Genomic DNA, 14243 nt, shown 5'->3' with positions numbered 1-14243 from the left:
AAAACATTTGCACAGTACTTTTTGACTTTTTGTGTGTGTGTGTGTGTGTGTGTGTTTATATATATATATATATATATATATATATATAATCAGATTTCACCACAAAAAATCTACAATTAACAAATTAACAATTTTTGTACCATAAAAATAAAGACAGACAATTAAGTATTGACATTTTACCACTCATTTAAACAATTCACAGAAATCTCACCTGAGTGTCTCCAGTTTACAGTGTTCTCTCTCCAGTCCTTTACAGAGCTCCTTCACTCCTAGATCCTTCAGGTCATTGTTACTGAGATCCAGTTCCTTTAGAGAGTTTTTATCTGTTTTTAAAACTGATGCCATAGTGGAACAAGTACCCTCATTAAGTTTACACATAACGAGCCTGCAAAAATAGACATTGTACTCAAACATTCTACAAATAACACAGAAAGAAACACACAAGGAGTGTTTTTCAATGTACAGGTACAAAGTATGTCTCTCGTCCTAAAGTTTAACAAAGAAATGCTGTATTTCACCAGTATTTCCTCACAGTGCTGATGGAAAAATGGGCCCTAATAGTGGAAACCCTTATGTAAACATCCTTTAACCAATCACCACACTAACTGTTCTGTCTTAGGGTGGTGTGTCACCAAGGAAAGCCAAAGAAAATCTTGTGCATGAGCAGTGGATGTAGTGTGTGATTTGCCTGCTTTCTGTACTGTTGTACACTTTTTAAGGTAAATTATATTCAATCAACAAATGTACAAATGAATTTGAATACAGGATTTTATGGCATAAGATCACTGTATTTTATTCTACAATAAGAAAACACATGGGCTTTCCATACACTCTAAGACAGTCAAACATTTATACTAAGCTCAAACACTTCTTAGAGGAGTTAGATGAGATGCTGTTGTTTATTGAGAAGTGTTTTATCATGATTCTATTATTTTCAGTTAAACTTTGCTAAATGTTAAACATAATGATCACATGTAATATTATTTTTTAATCTATATTTTAAAATATGTACCAAGTGATTTTAAAGAAATTGTTTTCCCTGCATTCTTCACTTTTCATCTCCTGGTTAGAATCAGAGAAAAGAGACCATCACAGACAACTGCTTAAGTTAATATAGCTATGACTCTGACATAGTAGTGGACATGACAGAGAGAGAGAGAGAGAGAGAGAGAGAGAGAGTGTGTGTGTGTGTATGTGTGCGTGTGTGTAAGAATGTATTAGACACAGCACTGCTGTTTCCAAATGTATATGTTACTGTTTGACACTATTTGTGCCAAACACTAATTTCACAAGTGCACAAATCAGTGTAAATTCATCATTTTCTCAGTTACACCAATTTCTGTAAATGTTGCTTACACCAGTGTTGAGGATATATGAAAACAGTTGATGCAGACAAATCAGTTAGGGTACACTGAAGGGTAAATTGTGCCTAAAAAAACACTGAAGATGAAATTAACGTTTTGTCACTCATTGAAGTAATTCACAGAAATCTTACCTGAGAGTCTCCAGTTTACAGTGTCGATCTATCAGTCCTTTACAGAGCTTCTCCACTCCTGAATCCCACAGGTCATTGAAGCTGAGCTCCAGTGTTTTTAGAGAGGAATTTGGTAAAACTGAACTGAGCTGTTCACAACTTACATCACCAAGACGACACAAAGCTAGCCTGTACAGAGAGAGAGAAACAAAATAAATTTTTATTAATGCATATTTATATATTTTTTGTTCAAATCCTATAAGGACAAAATATAAACAGATTATCAGTTATACTGGCCTCAGTGTCTTCAGTTCACAGTTCACACTATTAAGTCCAACACAGAGCTTCTCCACTCCTGTGTCATGCAGGTTATTTTTACTGAGATCCAGGCAGGAGATTTCTGATTTTAGTACTAACTGCAAAATGTCACAGGACTCTTCAATAAGATTACACATCGTTAGTCTGTAAAAGAAAAATACATACAATAAAAGCATTCAATCCTAAAAGATCATAAAATAGATTATGAGTAACACTGACCTTAATGTCTCCAGTTTCTTCAATCCACGATAGAGGATCTCCAGTCCTGAACCTTGCAGGTTATTGTTACTAAGGTCCAGCTCTATCAGAGAGGAGTTTGGTGACAGAAGAGTTTCTCTTAATGTAATAAATAATTGTTCAGAGAGATTACAGCCATCTAATCTACAAAAGAGGAAGAAAAAAAGTGAGTCTGTATTTGAACTGATCTGTTGTTCATAGGATTCACTTTTTGCCATGAACTGCAGTGAGCTTTTTCTAAGATGAATTTGCTTATTCTCCTCCTTGGATCACCACCTTAACGTGGTGGAGGGGTTTGCGTGCCTGCGTGAGCCTAGGAGCTATGTTGTTGGGGGCAATAGCCCTTGGTAGGGTCTCCCAAGGCAAATTGGTCCTAGGTGATGGGCCAGACAAAGAGTGATCCATAAAGACACGGATGAATAAAACACAAGCATGGACACAGCCTCCCTTGCCTGGAGTAGGGTTACCAGGGCCTCACCCTGGAGCCAGGCCTGGGGGAGGGGCTCCTTGGCGAGCGCCTGGTGGCCGGACTTTCACCTATGGGGTCCGGCCAGGCTTAGCCCGAAGGAGTTACATGGGTCCACGCTCCCATGGGCCCACCACCTATGGGGGAGGTAGTAATCTGGGTCTGGTGCATTGTGGATCGGTTGGCGGTCAGGGTCGGGGGCCCTGGCGTTCTGATCCTCGGTTACTGAAACTGGCTTTTGGAACATGGAACGTAACCTCTCTGGTGGGAAAAGAGCCTGAGCTGGTGCGCGAGGTTGAGAGGTACTGGCTAGATGTAGTTGGACTCACCTCGACACACAGTATGGGCTCTGGAACCAATCTCCTTGAGAGAGGCTGGATGCTCTTTAACTCTGGAGCTGCCCAGGGTGAGAGACGTAAGGCAGGAGTGGGCTTACTCATAGCCCCCCGGCTTAGCGCCTGTACATTGGGGTTTACCCCAGTGGACGAGAGGGTAATTTCCCTGCGCCTTCGGGTTGGGGAAAGGGCTCTGACTGTTGTTTGTGCTTATGCACCGAACAGCAGTTCAGAGTACCATGCCTTCTTGGGGACCCTAGAGGGAGTGCTGGAGAACACTCATTCTGGTGACTCCATTGTTCTGCTGGGGGACTTCAACGCTCACGTGGATAATGACAGTGAGACCTGGAGGGGCGTGACTGGGAGGAACGGCCCCGCTGATCTGAACCCGAGTGGTGTTCAGTTATTGGATTTCTGTGCTCGTCACAGTTTGTCCATTACGAACACCATGTTCGAGCATAAGGGTGTCCACAAATACACCTGGCATCAGGACACCCTAGGCCGCATTTCGATGATCGACTTTATATGTTCTGGACACTCGGGTGAAGAGAGACGCTGAGCTGTCAACTGATCACCACCTTGTGGTGAGTTGGATCAGATGGCGGGGGAGGATGCCGGACAGACCTGCCAGGCCCAAACGTGTGCTGAGGGTTTGCTGGGAACGTTTGGCAGAGGAACCTGTCAGAAAGATCTTCAACTCCCACATCCGGCAGAGCTTCGACTGCATCCCGGGGGAGGCTGGTGACATTGAGTCCGAGTGGGCCATGTTCCGGACCTCCATTGTTGAGGCGGCTGAACGGAGCTGTGGCTGCAAGGTTGTCGGTGCCTGTCGGGGTGGCAACCACCGAGTGCGGGGGGCAGTCAGGCTGAAGAAAGAGTCCTATCAAGCCTGGTTGGCTCAGGGGACTCCGGAGGCAGCCGACAGGTACTGAGGAGCCAAGCGGTTCGCGGCCTCGGCGGTCGCTGAGGCAAAAACTCGGGTGTGGGAGGAGTTCGGTGAGAACATGGAAAACGACTTTCGAACGGCTCCGAGAAGTTTCTGGCAAATCATCAGGCGACTCAGGAGGGGAAAGCAGTTTTCCATGGTTGGGGTGAGGAACTGTTGACCTCGACTGGGGACGTCACCAGACGGTGGAAGGAATACTTCGAGGATCTTCTCAATCCCACCAGCACGTCTTCCGTAGAGGAAGCAGAGCTTGGGGACCCCGGGGGGGGCTCGTCTATCACTGGGGCTGAGGTGGCCAAGGTGGTAGGGAAACTCCTTGGCGGTAGGGCCCCGGGGGTGGATGAGGTTCACCCCGGGTTCCTCAAGGCTCTGGATGTTGTGGGGCTGTCTTGGCTGACACGTCTTTGTAACATCACGTGGACATCGGGGGCAGTGCCGCTGGACTGGCAGACTGGGGTGTTGTTTCCCCTTTTTAAAAAGGGGGATCGGAGGGTGTGTTCCAACTATAGGGGGATCACACTCCTCAGCCTCCCTGGTAAGGTCTATGCGGGGGTACTGAAGAAGAGAGTCCGACTGATAGTTGAACCTCGGATCCAGGAGGAACAATGCGGATTCCGCCCCGGTCGTGGAACACAGGACAAGCTCTTTACCCTTGCTAGGATCCTGGAGGGTGCATGGGAGTTTGTTCAACCAGTCTACATGTGTTTTGTGGATCTGGAGAAGGCATTCGACCGTGTCCCTCGGGGTATTCTGTGGGAGGTGCTCAGGGAGTATGGGGTACTGGGCTCTTTGCTATGAGCTATCCAGTCCCTGTACAAACAGAGCAGGAGTCTGGTTCGTATGGCTGGCAGTAAGTCCGACTGGTTTCCAGTCGGGGTTGGACTCCGTCAGGGCTGCCCGTTGTCACCGGTTCTGTTCACAATTTTTATGGATACAATTTCTCGGCGTAGCCAACTGGCGGAGGGTGTCCGGTTTGGTGGTCTCAGGATTCCATGTCTGCTTTTTGCGGATGATGTGGTCTTGTTGGCTTCATCGAGCCGGGACCTCCAGCTCTTGCTGGACCAGTTTGCAGCCGAGTGTGAAGCGGTAGGGATGAGGATCAGCACCTCCAAGTCCGAGTCCATGGTACTCAGTCAGGAAAAGGGTGGAGTGCTCTCTCCAGGTTGGAAGTGAGATCCTGCCTCAAGTGGAGGAGTTTAAATACCTCGGGGTCTTGTTCATGAGTGAGGGAAAGATGGAGCGTGAGATTGACAGGCGGGTCGGTGCAGGGTCAGCAGTAATGCGGGCTCTGTACCGGTCCGTTATGGTGAAGAGAGAGCTGAGCAGAAAAGCAAAGCTCTCGATTTACCGTTCAATCTACGTCCCAACCCTCACCTATGGTCACGAGCTTTGGGTAGTGACCGAAAGAACGAGATCGCGGGTACAAGCGGCTGAAATGAGTTTTCTCCGCAGGATGTCTGGACTCTCCCTTAGAGACAGGGTTAGGAGCTCGGACATCCGGGAGAGACTCGGAGTGGAGCCGCTGCTCCTCCACGTCGAGAGGAGCCAGTTGAGGTGGTTCGGGCATCTGGTCCGGATGCCTCTTGGACGCCTTCCTGGTGAGGTGTTCCGGGCATGTCCAACGGGGAGGAGGCCCCGGGGCAGACCAAGAACACGCTGGAGAGACTACATGTCTCGACTGGCCTGGGAACACCTCGGTATACCCCCGGAGGAGCTGGAGGCGGTGGCTGGGGAGAGGGAGGTCTGGGTTTCTTTGCTCCGACTGTTTCCCCCGCGACCCGGATCCGGATAAGCGGTGGATAATGGATGGATGGATGGAATTTGCTTATTTTCTTATTTGCAGTTCAGCTTTTTTTAATCTACCTGTATGTTCATATAAACCATAGTAAGTTCACAATTTTCAGATTTCTTTAAATGACAATGTAAAATGTGTGGGATATGTTGAAGAGGAATACATATATACAGATTTATAATGTAAAGTGTAGATCATTAATCAGTAATTTATCAATATTAATAAACACTCACCGAGCTTTTGTACAGTTTGTGATTGCTGGGATGAGTTTACTATATCCCTCCTCTGTTGCCTTGTATTTCTTCAGATCCCACTCATCCCTCACACGGCAATTTTTAATCCTATTAGCTTTGACTGTGTAATATATGCCAGTGAGCTTTCTTATTATTGTCTTTCCTGAAAACAAACATGATTTTAGAGACAATTGAGCACAACATGTTTACTAATTAAACTAATAAATGGTATCCACAAAATACTGAGTTATTTCAGCTAGGAATTCCATCACCTTTAAAATGTGACATATTCGGCTGTTTTCCCCCAGTATTTTAGCATAAATGAAAATGCACTAAATTTACAAAAATGCCAAGATTAGGGTTGGTCACTGTCGAGAATGTTCACTTTGAATTTTGAAAAATATATTCACACTGCAAGTGGTGTGGGTGAAAAAAGCAGCCTGAAGGCACTGCTTTTCTATGCTAATGAGCAACATGGACCACTCCACTCCACTCCACAGAAAAACAATCAGACATATGAAAAAGAGCTTCATGCCTGGAGCAACTACCAGCCAGAAACATGGTTTTCACATGCCACAGATGCCTGGAACTTGTGGTATACATGTCTCTGTGCCAGCTTTTTGGTACCTACTCTACTCAACACTACTCACTGTTGGACACTGATGTTATGTAATAATTTGAAAGATATTTATAATAAAACTTACTGCTCATAAAAACTACATATAAAATTAATCCAACAAGTAAAGTGCAGATCACAGCAATCTTCCAAGCAGCAAAAACATCTAGGGGGAAACAATTCAGATGTTATAAATAAGTTATGAGACACAAGTGTTCTTTTACATAAATTTCCTTAGATATTTAAAGTAAATAAAATGTACACAATTCCACAAGAAAAATATTTTAGGACAATTATTTTTAGATAAATATGTGTAATGTTGCAATGACTGATGGTATTTACATTTAACTTTAACATAAACTGCTGCACTTTGAGGCCCGGAGCTTGGCTCAACAAAACAAGTGTAAATTCCGTCATCAGAGAGTTGCACGGCTGAGAGTTTCAGAGAGATGTTGCCATTCTTCAGCTCTTCTTTAAATAATGCTGTCCTCCCTCTGTAAATTTTATCCTGTTCTTCAGGTATGTCTGCACCGTGTTCGTAGTGATGAACGGTCATGTTTTTTTTAAGCCATGACAGTAAAATATTCTCAGCACTGGTGCTAGGTTGGAGAGAACAGGGCAGAACCATATCTTCGCCAACTTGACCATCAACAGGATCAACTGGAACAGCTAACTTGAAGCCCTCTGCAATAAAAACATCAACAACAAATGATTCATTCATTCATTCATTCATTATCTCTAACCGCTTATCCGGTTCAGGGTCATGGTGGGTCCAGAGCCTACCTGGAATCATTGGGCGCAAAGCAGGAATACACCCTGGAGGGGGCGCCAGTCCTTCACAGGGCAACACAGACACACACACACATTCACTCACATCTACAGAGTGGATTTGAGTCACCAATCCACCTACCAACATGTGTTTTTGGACTGTGGGATGAAACCCACGCAGACACAGGGAGAACACACCACACTCTTCACAGACAGTCACCCGGAGGAAACCCACGCAGACACAGGGAGAACACACCACACTCCTCACAGACAGTCACCCGGAGGAAACCCACACAGACACAGGGAGAACACACCACACTCCTCACAAACAGTCACCCGGAGGAAACCCATGCAGACACAGGGAGAACACACCACACTCCTCACAGACAGTCACCCGGAGGAAACCCACGCAGACACAGGGAGAACACACCACACTCCTCACAGACAGTCACCCGGAGGAAACCCACGCAGACACAGGGAGAACACACCACACTCCTCACAGACAGTCACCCGGAGGAAACCCACGCAGACACAGGGAGAACACACCACACTCCTCACAGACAGTCACCTGGAACGGGAATTGAACCCACAACCTCCAGGCCCCTGGAGCTGTGTGACTGCGACACTACCTGCTGCGCCACCATGCCGCCCCACAACAAATGATGAACTGCATAAATATTTCCACCCTGTGAAGGACTGGCGCCCCCTCCAGTGTGTATTCCCGCCTTGTGCCCAATGATTCCAGGTAGGCTCTGGACACACCGCAACCCTGAATTAGATAAGCGGTTACAGATAATGAATGAATGAATGAATGAATGAATGAATAAATATTTCCTCATCTGTGAACAAAAGCTGAAAGTGTGACACAGTTCTTTGGAATTTTAATGTTTTAAATATTTTTTTATTACTGATTTTGTGTGTGGGTGTGTGCGTGTGTATGTGTGTGTGTATAGGTGGGAGCAGGGGTGGTTTCCCTACGTGAATTAGTTTCAGGAAGAATTATTGGACCTAATCCCACTCAGAGTAGTTTGGTAAATGATCTCATACCTGACCCAGTCTTCATGAAGCCAGAGAGAATCAGCAGAGTCGCACAGAGGAACATCCTCCCTGAAAGACAAATTTATTAAATGTCAACTGTTCCTCAAGCCTAACACAGGTTAAAATCAGTGAATTCCTCTGCTTTAAAGCACATCCACTGTAGTAAAGATGTATGTTCACAGCTTGTAGAATTTCCACAGTAAAGCAATAGAATGAAAATGTGTACTAAGATTGCCAGATATGTTACACAGTTGTTTGATTATCTGACTGACAGCTTTGAGTTGCATTAATTTAAGTACACTTAACTATGATGTATTGTTTAAATGTGGACAAAACAGATTTCTAAATTGACTGTTTTCACTGATATTCTTTACTCACTGCTTGAATAAAGAAAATCAGTAGCATACTGGTAATGTACAAATGACTACACACACACACAACTTCTCTCCTGAATTTAAAACAGAACAGGGGTACAGATGGCTCAATTAGTATTATTTTTTTGTTTGGTTCCCATCTCCTCCCTTAGCTCCACCCTAGCCCCGCCTTAGCCCTGTCATTTGTGCTCCCAGCTGTGCCTCCTTTCTGGTCCTGCCCTTTTGTTATTCTCCCCATGTGTTTCTTGTCTGTGCTTCTTATGTATACCCCTTTGGTTTCAGTGCTCCAGTGGTCTTGTGTGTAAATGTATGTGCTTTTTTGTGTCAGAGAGTCTCATGTGCGTCAACACTGGTTCACGGTTGTTTTCTGGATGTTTCTCTTCCCTCTTTGTTTTAGTATTTCCTAGTTTAGTTTCCAGTGTCTTTCTTTTGTTGTGTTTGGTTTTGTTTTTGTTAAATAATGATTCCTTGCATGTACTTCCGTGTCCTCATCCTCCCTACAGCTGCACAGTTTCCAATTAATGTAAAAATGAAATGAATTACAAAAGATCATATTAGATCCTGTTCTAATTTGATAAAGCATAGACTCAAAAAAAAAAAAAAAAAAAACGCAACATTGAGCATGTGAGGGAGAGAAAGGGACAATATTGCCAAATGTTGTGTATCTCTCACAAAGCACAAACACATTCCTCCTCAGATAAAATCCAGCACGGAGGCTTTGATTAATGAAATTATTAATAGTTGAAGGACACACAGCTCTTGGTGGAAGGAGAATTTTCTGTCACATTAAAATGACAGCAGCTCTGCTATGAATTCACTTTAAAGTGTTAATTTTCAGCTACAACAGCTTATGTCCACATCACAGCAGTTTAACATCACCACCACTGAGGTTTGGGCTCGATGAGTAAACTAAGACCCACATTCACATCCGCATAGATACAGGTATTTGTAAAACCTGAGGTGGTTGTCTGCATTTGTCTCTTGCCACACAAAAACAACACTTTAAATCAAAGTGCTCGCCAAGATAGAGACTTTTAAATAACTCTTGACAGTGGTGCATTGTTGACAGTTACATGACAGTGGTGTGCAGCTTTTCAGAAAAGCCACTGTTCTCTATCTCTGTGAGAAATTAACACAGCTCCTCACTCTCTCTACAGTCAACTACATCAGTCACAAACTACATTGTACACACACAGCTCCTCTCTCCCTCTACAGTGAACTACATCAATCACAAACTACACTGTACACACACGGCTCCTCGCTCCCTCTGCAGTGAACTCCATCAGTCATTAACTGCACTGTACACACACAGCTCCTTGCTCTCTCTACAGTCAACTACATCAGTCACAAACTACACTGTACACACTCAGCTCCTCGCTCCCTCTACAGTGAACTACATCAATCACAAACTACACTGTACACACACAGCTCCTCACTCCCTCTACAGTGAACTACATCAGTCACAAACTACACTGTACACACACAGCTCCTCGCTCCCTCTACAGTGAACTACATCAGTCACAAACTACACTGTACACACACAGCTCCTCATTCCCTCTACAGTGAACTACATCAGTCATAAACTACACTGTACACACACAGCTCCTCGCTCCCTCTACAGTGAACTACATCAGTCACAAACTACACTGTACACACACAGCTCCTCGCTCCCTCTGCAGTGAACTCCATCAGTCATTAACTACACTGTACACACACAGCTCCTTGCTCTCTCTACAGTCAACTACATCAGTCACAAACTACACAGTACACACACAGCTCCTCACTCCCTCTACAGTGAACTACATCAGTCACAAACTACACTGTACACACACAGCTCCTCGCTCCCTCTACAGTGAACTACATCAGTCACAAACTACACTGTACACACACAGCTCCTCGCTCCCTCTACAGTGAACTACATCAGTCACAAACTACACTGTACACACACAGCTCCTCACTCCCTCTACAGTGAACTACATCAGTCATAAACTACACTGTACACACACAGCTCCTCACTCCCTATACAGTGAACTACATCAGTCACAAACTACACTGTACACACACAGCTCCTCACTCCCTCTACAGTAAACTACATCAGTCATAAACTACACTGTACACACACTGCTCCTCTCTCCCTCTACAGTGAACTACATCAGTCAGAGACTACACTGTACACACACAGCTCCTCGCTTCCTCTACAGTGAACTACATCAGTCACAAACTACACTGTACACACACAGCTCTTCTCTCCCTCTACAGTGAACTACATCAGTCATAAACTATACTGTACACACACAGCTCCTCTCTCCCTCTACAGTGAACTACATCAGTCATAAACTACACTGTACACACACTGCTCCTCTCTCCCTCTACAGTGAACTACATCAGTCAGAGACTACACTGTACACACACAGCTCCTCGCTTCCTCTACAGTGAACTACATCAGTCACAAACTACACTGTACACACACAGCTCTTCTCTCCCTCTACAGTGAACTACATCAGTCATAAACTACACTGTACACACACTGCTCCTCTCTCCCTCTACAGTGAACTACATCAGTCAGAGACTACACTGTACACACACAGCTCCTCGCTTCCTCTACAGTGAACTACATCAGTCACAAACTACACTGTACACACACAGCTCTTCTCTCCCTCTACAGTGAACTACATCAGTCATAAACTATACTGTACACACACAGCTCCTCTCTCCCTCTACAGTGAACTACATCAGTCATAAACTACACTGTACACACACTGCTCCTCTCTCCCTCTACAGTGAACTACATCAGTCAGAGACTACACTGTACACACACAGCTCCTCGCTCCCTCTACAGTGAACTACATCAGTCACTAACTACACTGTACACACACAGCTCCTCGCTCCCTCTACAGTGAACTACATCAGTCACTAACTACACTGTACACACACAGCTCCTCGCTCCCTCTACAGTGAACTACATCAGTCACTAACTACACTGTACACACACAGCTCCTCGCTCCCTCTACAGTGAACTACATCAGTCACAAACTACACTGTACACACACAGCTCCTCACTCCCTCTACAGTGAACTACATCAGTCACAAACTACACTGTACATACACAGCTCCTCTCTCCCTATACAGTAAACTACATCAGTCATAAACTACACTGTACATACACGGCTCCTCGCTCCCTCTACAGTTTACTACATCAGTCATAAACTACACTGTACACACACAGCTCCTCGCTCCCTCTACAATGAAATACATCAGTCCTAAACTACACTGTACACACACAGCTCCTCGCTCCCTCTACAGTTAATTACATCAGTCATAAACTACACTGTACACACACAGCTCTTCTCTCCCTCTACAGTACACTACATCAGTCATAAACTACACTGTACACACACGGCTCCTAGCTCCCTCTACAGTGAAATAACTCAATCACAAACTGCACTGTACACACAAGGCTCCTCACTCCCTCTACAGTGAACTACATCAGTCATAAACTACACTGTACACACACAGCTCCTCTCTCCCTCTACAGTGAACTACATCAGTCATAAACTACACTGTACACACACAGCTCTTCTCTCCCTCTACAGTACACTACATCAGTCATAAACTACACTGTACACACACGGCTCCTAGCTCCCTCTACAGTGAAATAACTCAATCACAAACTACACTGTACACACACGGCTCCTCACTCCCTCTACAGTGAACTACATCAGTCATAAACTACACTGTACACACACAGCTCCTCTCTCCCTCTTCAGTGAACTACATCAGTCACAAACTATACTGTACACACACAGCTCCTCGCTCCCTCTACAGTGAACTACATCAGTCACAAACTACACTGTACACACACAGCTCCTCACTCCCTCTACAGTGAACTACATCAGTCATAAACTACACTGTACACACACAGCTCCTCGCTCCCTCTACAGTGAACTACATCAGTCATAAACTACACTGTACACACACAGCTCCTCACTCCTTCTACAGTGAATTACATCAGTCAAAAACTACACTGTACACACACAGCTCCTCGTTCCTTCTACAGTGATCTACACCAGTCAAAAACGACACTGTACACACACGGCTCCTCTCTCCCTCTACAGTGAACTACATCAGTCACAAACTACACTGTACACACACAGCTCCTCGCTAACTCTACAGTGAACTACATCAGTCATAAACTACACTGTACACACACAGCTCCTCACTCCTTCTACAGTGAATTACATCACTCATAAACTACACTGTACACACACAGCTCCTCTCTCCCTCTATACTGAACTAGATCAGTCATAAACTACACTGTACACACACAGCTCCTCTCTCCCTCTACAGTGAACTACATCAGTCACAAACTACACCGTACACACACAGCTCCTCGCTTCGTCTACAGTGAACTACATCAGTCACAAACTACACTGTACACACACAGCTCCTCACTCCCTCTACAGTGAACTACATCAGTCACAAACTACACTGTACACACACAGCTCCTCACTCCCTCTACAGTGAACTACATCAGTCACAAACTACACTGTACACACACAGCTCCTCGCTCCCTCTACAGTGAACTACATCAGTCAGAAACTACACTGTACACACACAGCTCCTCACTCCTTCTACAGTGATCTACACCAATCACAAACTACACTGTACACACACAGCTCCTTGCTCCCTCTACAGTGAACTACATCAGTCACAAACTACATTGTACACACACAGCTCCTCTCTCCCTCTATACTGAACTAGATCAGGCATAAACTACACTGTACACACACAGCTCCTCTCTCCCTCTATACTCAACTACATCAGTCACAAACTACACCGTACACACACAGCTCCTCGCTTCATCTACAGTGAACTACATCAGTCACAAACTACACTGTACACACACAGCTCCTCACTCCCTCTACAGTGAACTACATCAGTCACAAACTACACTGTACACACACAGCTCCTCGCTCCCTCTACAGTGAACTACATCAGTCACAAACTACACCGTACACACACAGCTCCTCGCTTCCTCTATAGTGAACTACATCAGTCACAAACTACACCGTACACACACGTCTCCTTAGTCCCTCTACAGTGAACTACATCAGTCATAAACTACACTGTACACACACAGCTCCTCACTCCCTCTACAATGAACTACATCAGTCATAAACTACACTGTACACACACAGCTCCTTGCTCCCTCTACAGTGAACTACATCAGTCACAAACTACACTGTACACACACAGCTCCTCGCTTCGTCTACAGTGAACTACATCAGTCACAAACTATACTGTACACACACAGCTCCTCGCTCCCTCTACAGTGAACTACATCAGTCACAAACTACACTGTACACACACAGCTTCTCTCTCCCTCTACAGTGAACTACTTCAGTCAAAAACTACACTGTACACACACGGCTCCTCTCTCCCTCTACAGTGAACTACATCAGTCACAAACTACACTGTACACACACAGCTCCTCACTCCCTCTACAGTGAACTACATCAGTCAGAAAACTACACTGTACACACACAGCTCCTCACTCCCTCTACAGTGAACTACATCAGTCATAAACTACACTGTACACACACAGCTCCTCGCTCCCTCTACAGTGAACTACATCAGTCATAAACT

General features: G+C 45.0%; 2 protein-coding genes across 2 annotated transcripts in view; both read right to left on the bottom strand.

Annotated features, from left to right (window-relative positions):
* The window catches only part of LOC136687421 (myelin-oligodendrocyte glycoprotein-like), a 206814-nt gene that overhangs the window by 101425 nt on the left and 91146 nt on the right, over positions 1 to 14243 (bottom strand). The gene's annotated exons all lie outside the window — the stretch shown is intronic.
* The window catches only part of LOC136687681 (uncharacterized), a 53984-nt gene that overhangs the window by 20082 nt on the left and 19659 nt on the right, over positions 1 to 14243 (bottom strand). The window contains exons 3-10 of the mRNA XM_066662202.1: positions 8233 to 8292; positions 6760 to 7101; positions 6506 to 6583; positions 5802 to 5964; positions 2012 to 2173; positions 1772 to 1936; positions 1496 to 1663; positions 212 to 385 (exon numbers count right to left, since the gene is read on the bottom strand). Coding sequence (XP_066518299.1) covers positions 212 to 385; positions 1496 to 1663; positions 1772 to 1936; positions 2012 to 2173; positions 5802 to 5964; positions 6506 to 6583; positions 6760 to 7101; positions 8233 to 8287 — 1307 coding nt within the window. The 5' untranslated portion in view covers positions 8288 to 8292. The remainder of the gene's footprint in view (positions 1 to 211; positions 386 to 1495; positions 1664 to 1771; positions 1937 to 2011; positions 2174 to 5801; positions 5965 to 6505; positions 6584 to 6759; positions 7102 to 8232; positions 8293 to 14243) is intronic.

This window comes from Hoplias malabaricus, chromosome 2, assembly GCF_029633855.1.
Source record: "Hoplias malabaricus isolate fHopMal1 chromosome 2, fHopMal1.hap1, whole genome shotgun sequence".
NCBI classification, from domain to species: Eukaryota; Metazoa; Chordata; class Actinopteri; order Characiformes; family Erythrinidae; genus Hoplias; species Hoplias malabaricus.
Note: the sequence above shows the minus strand (reverse complement) of the source record. Positions and strands in the feature narration are given on the sequence as shown.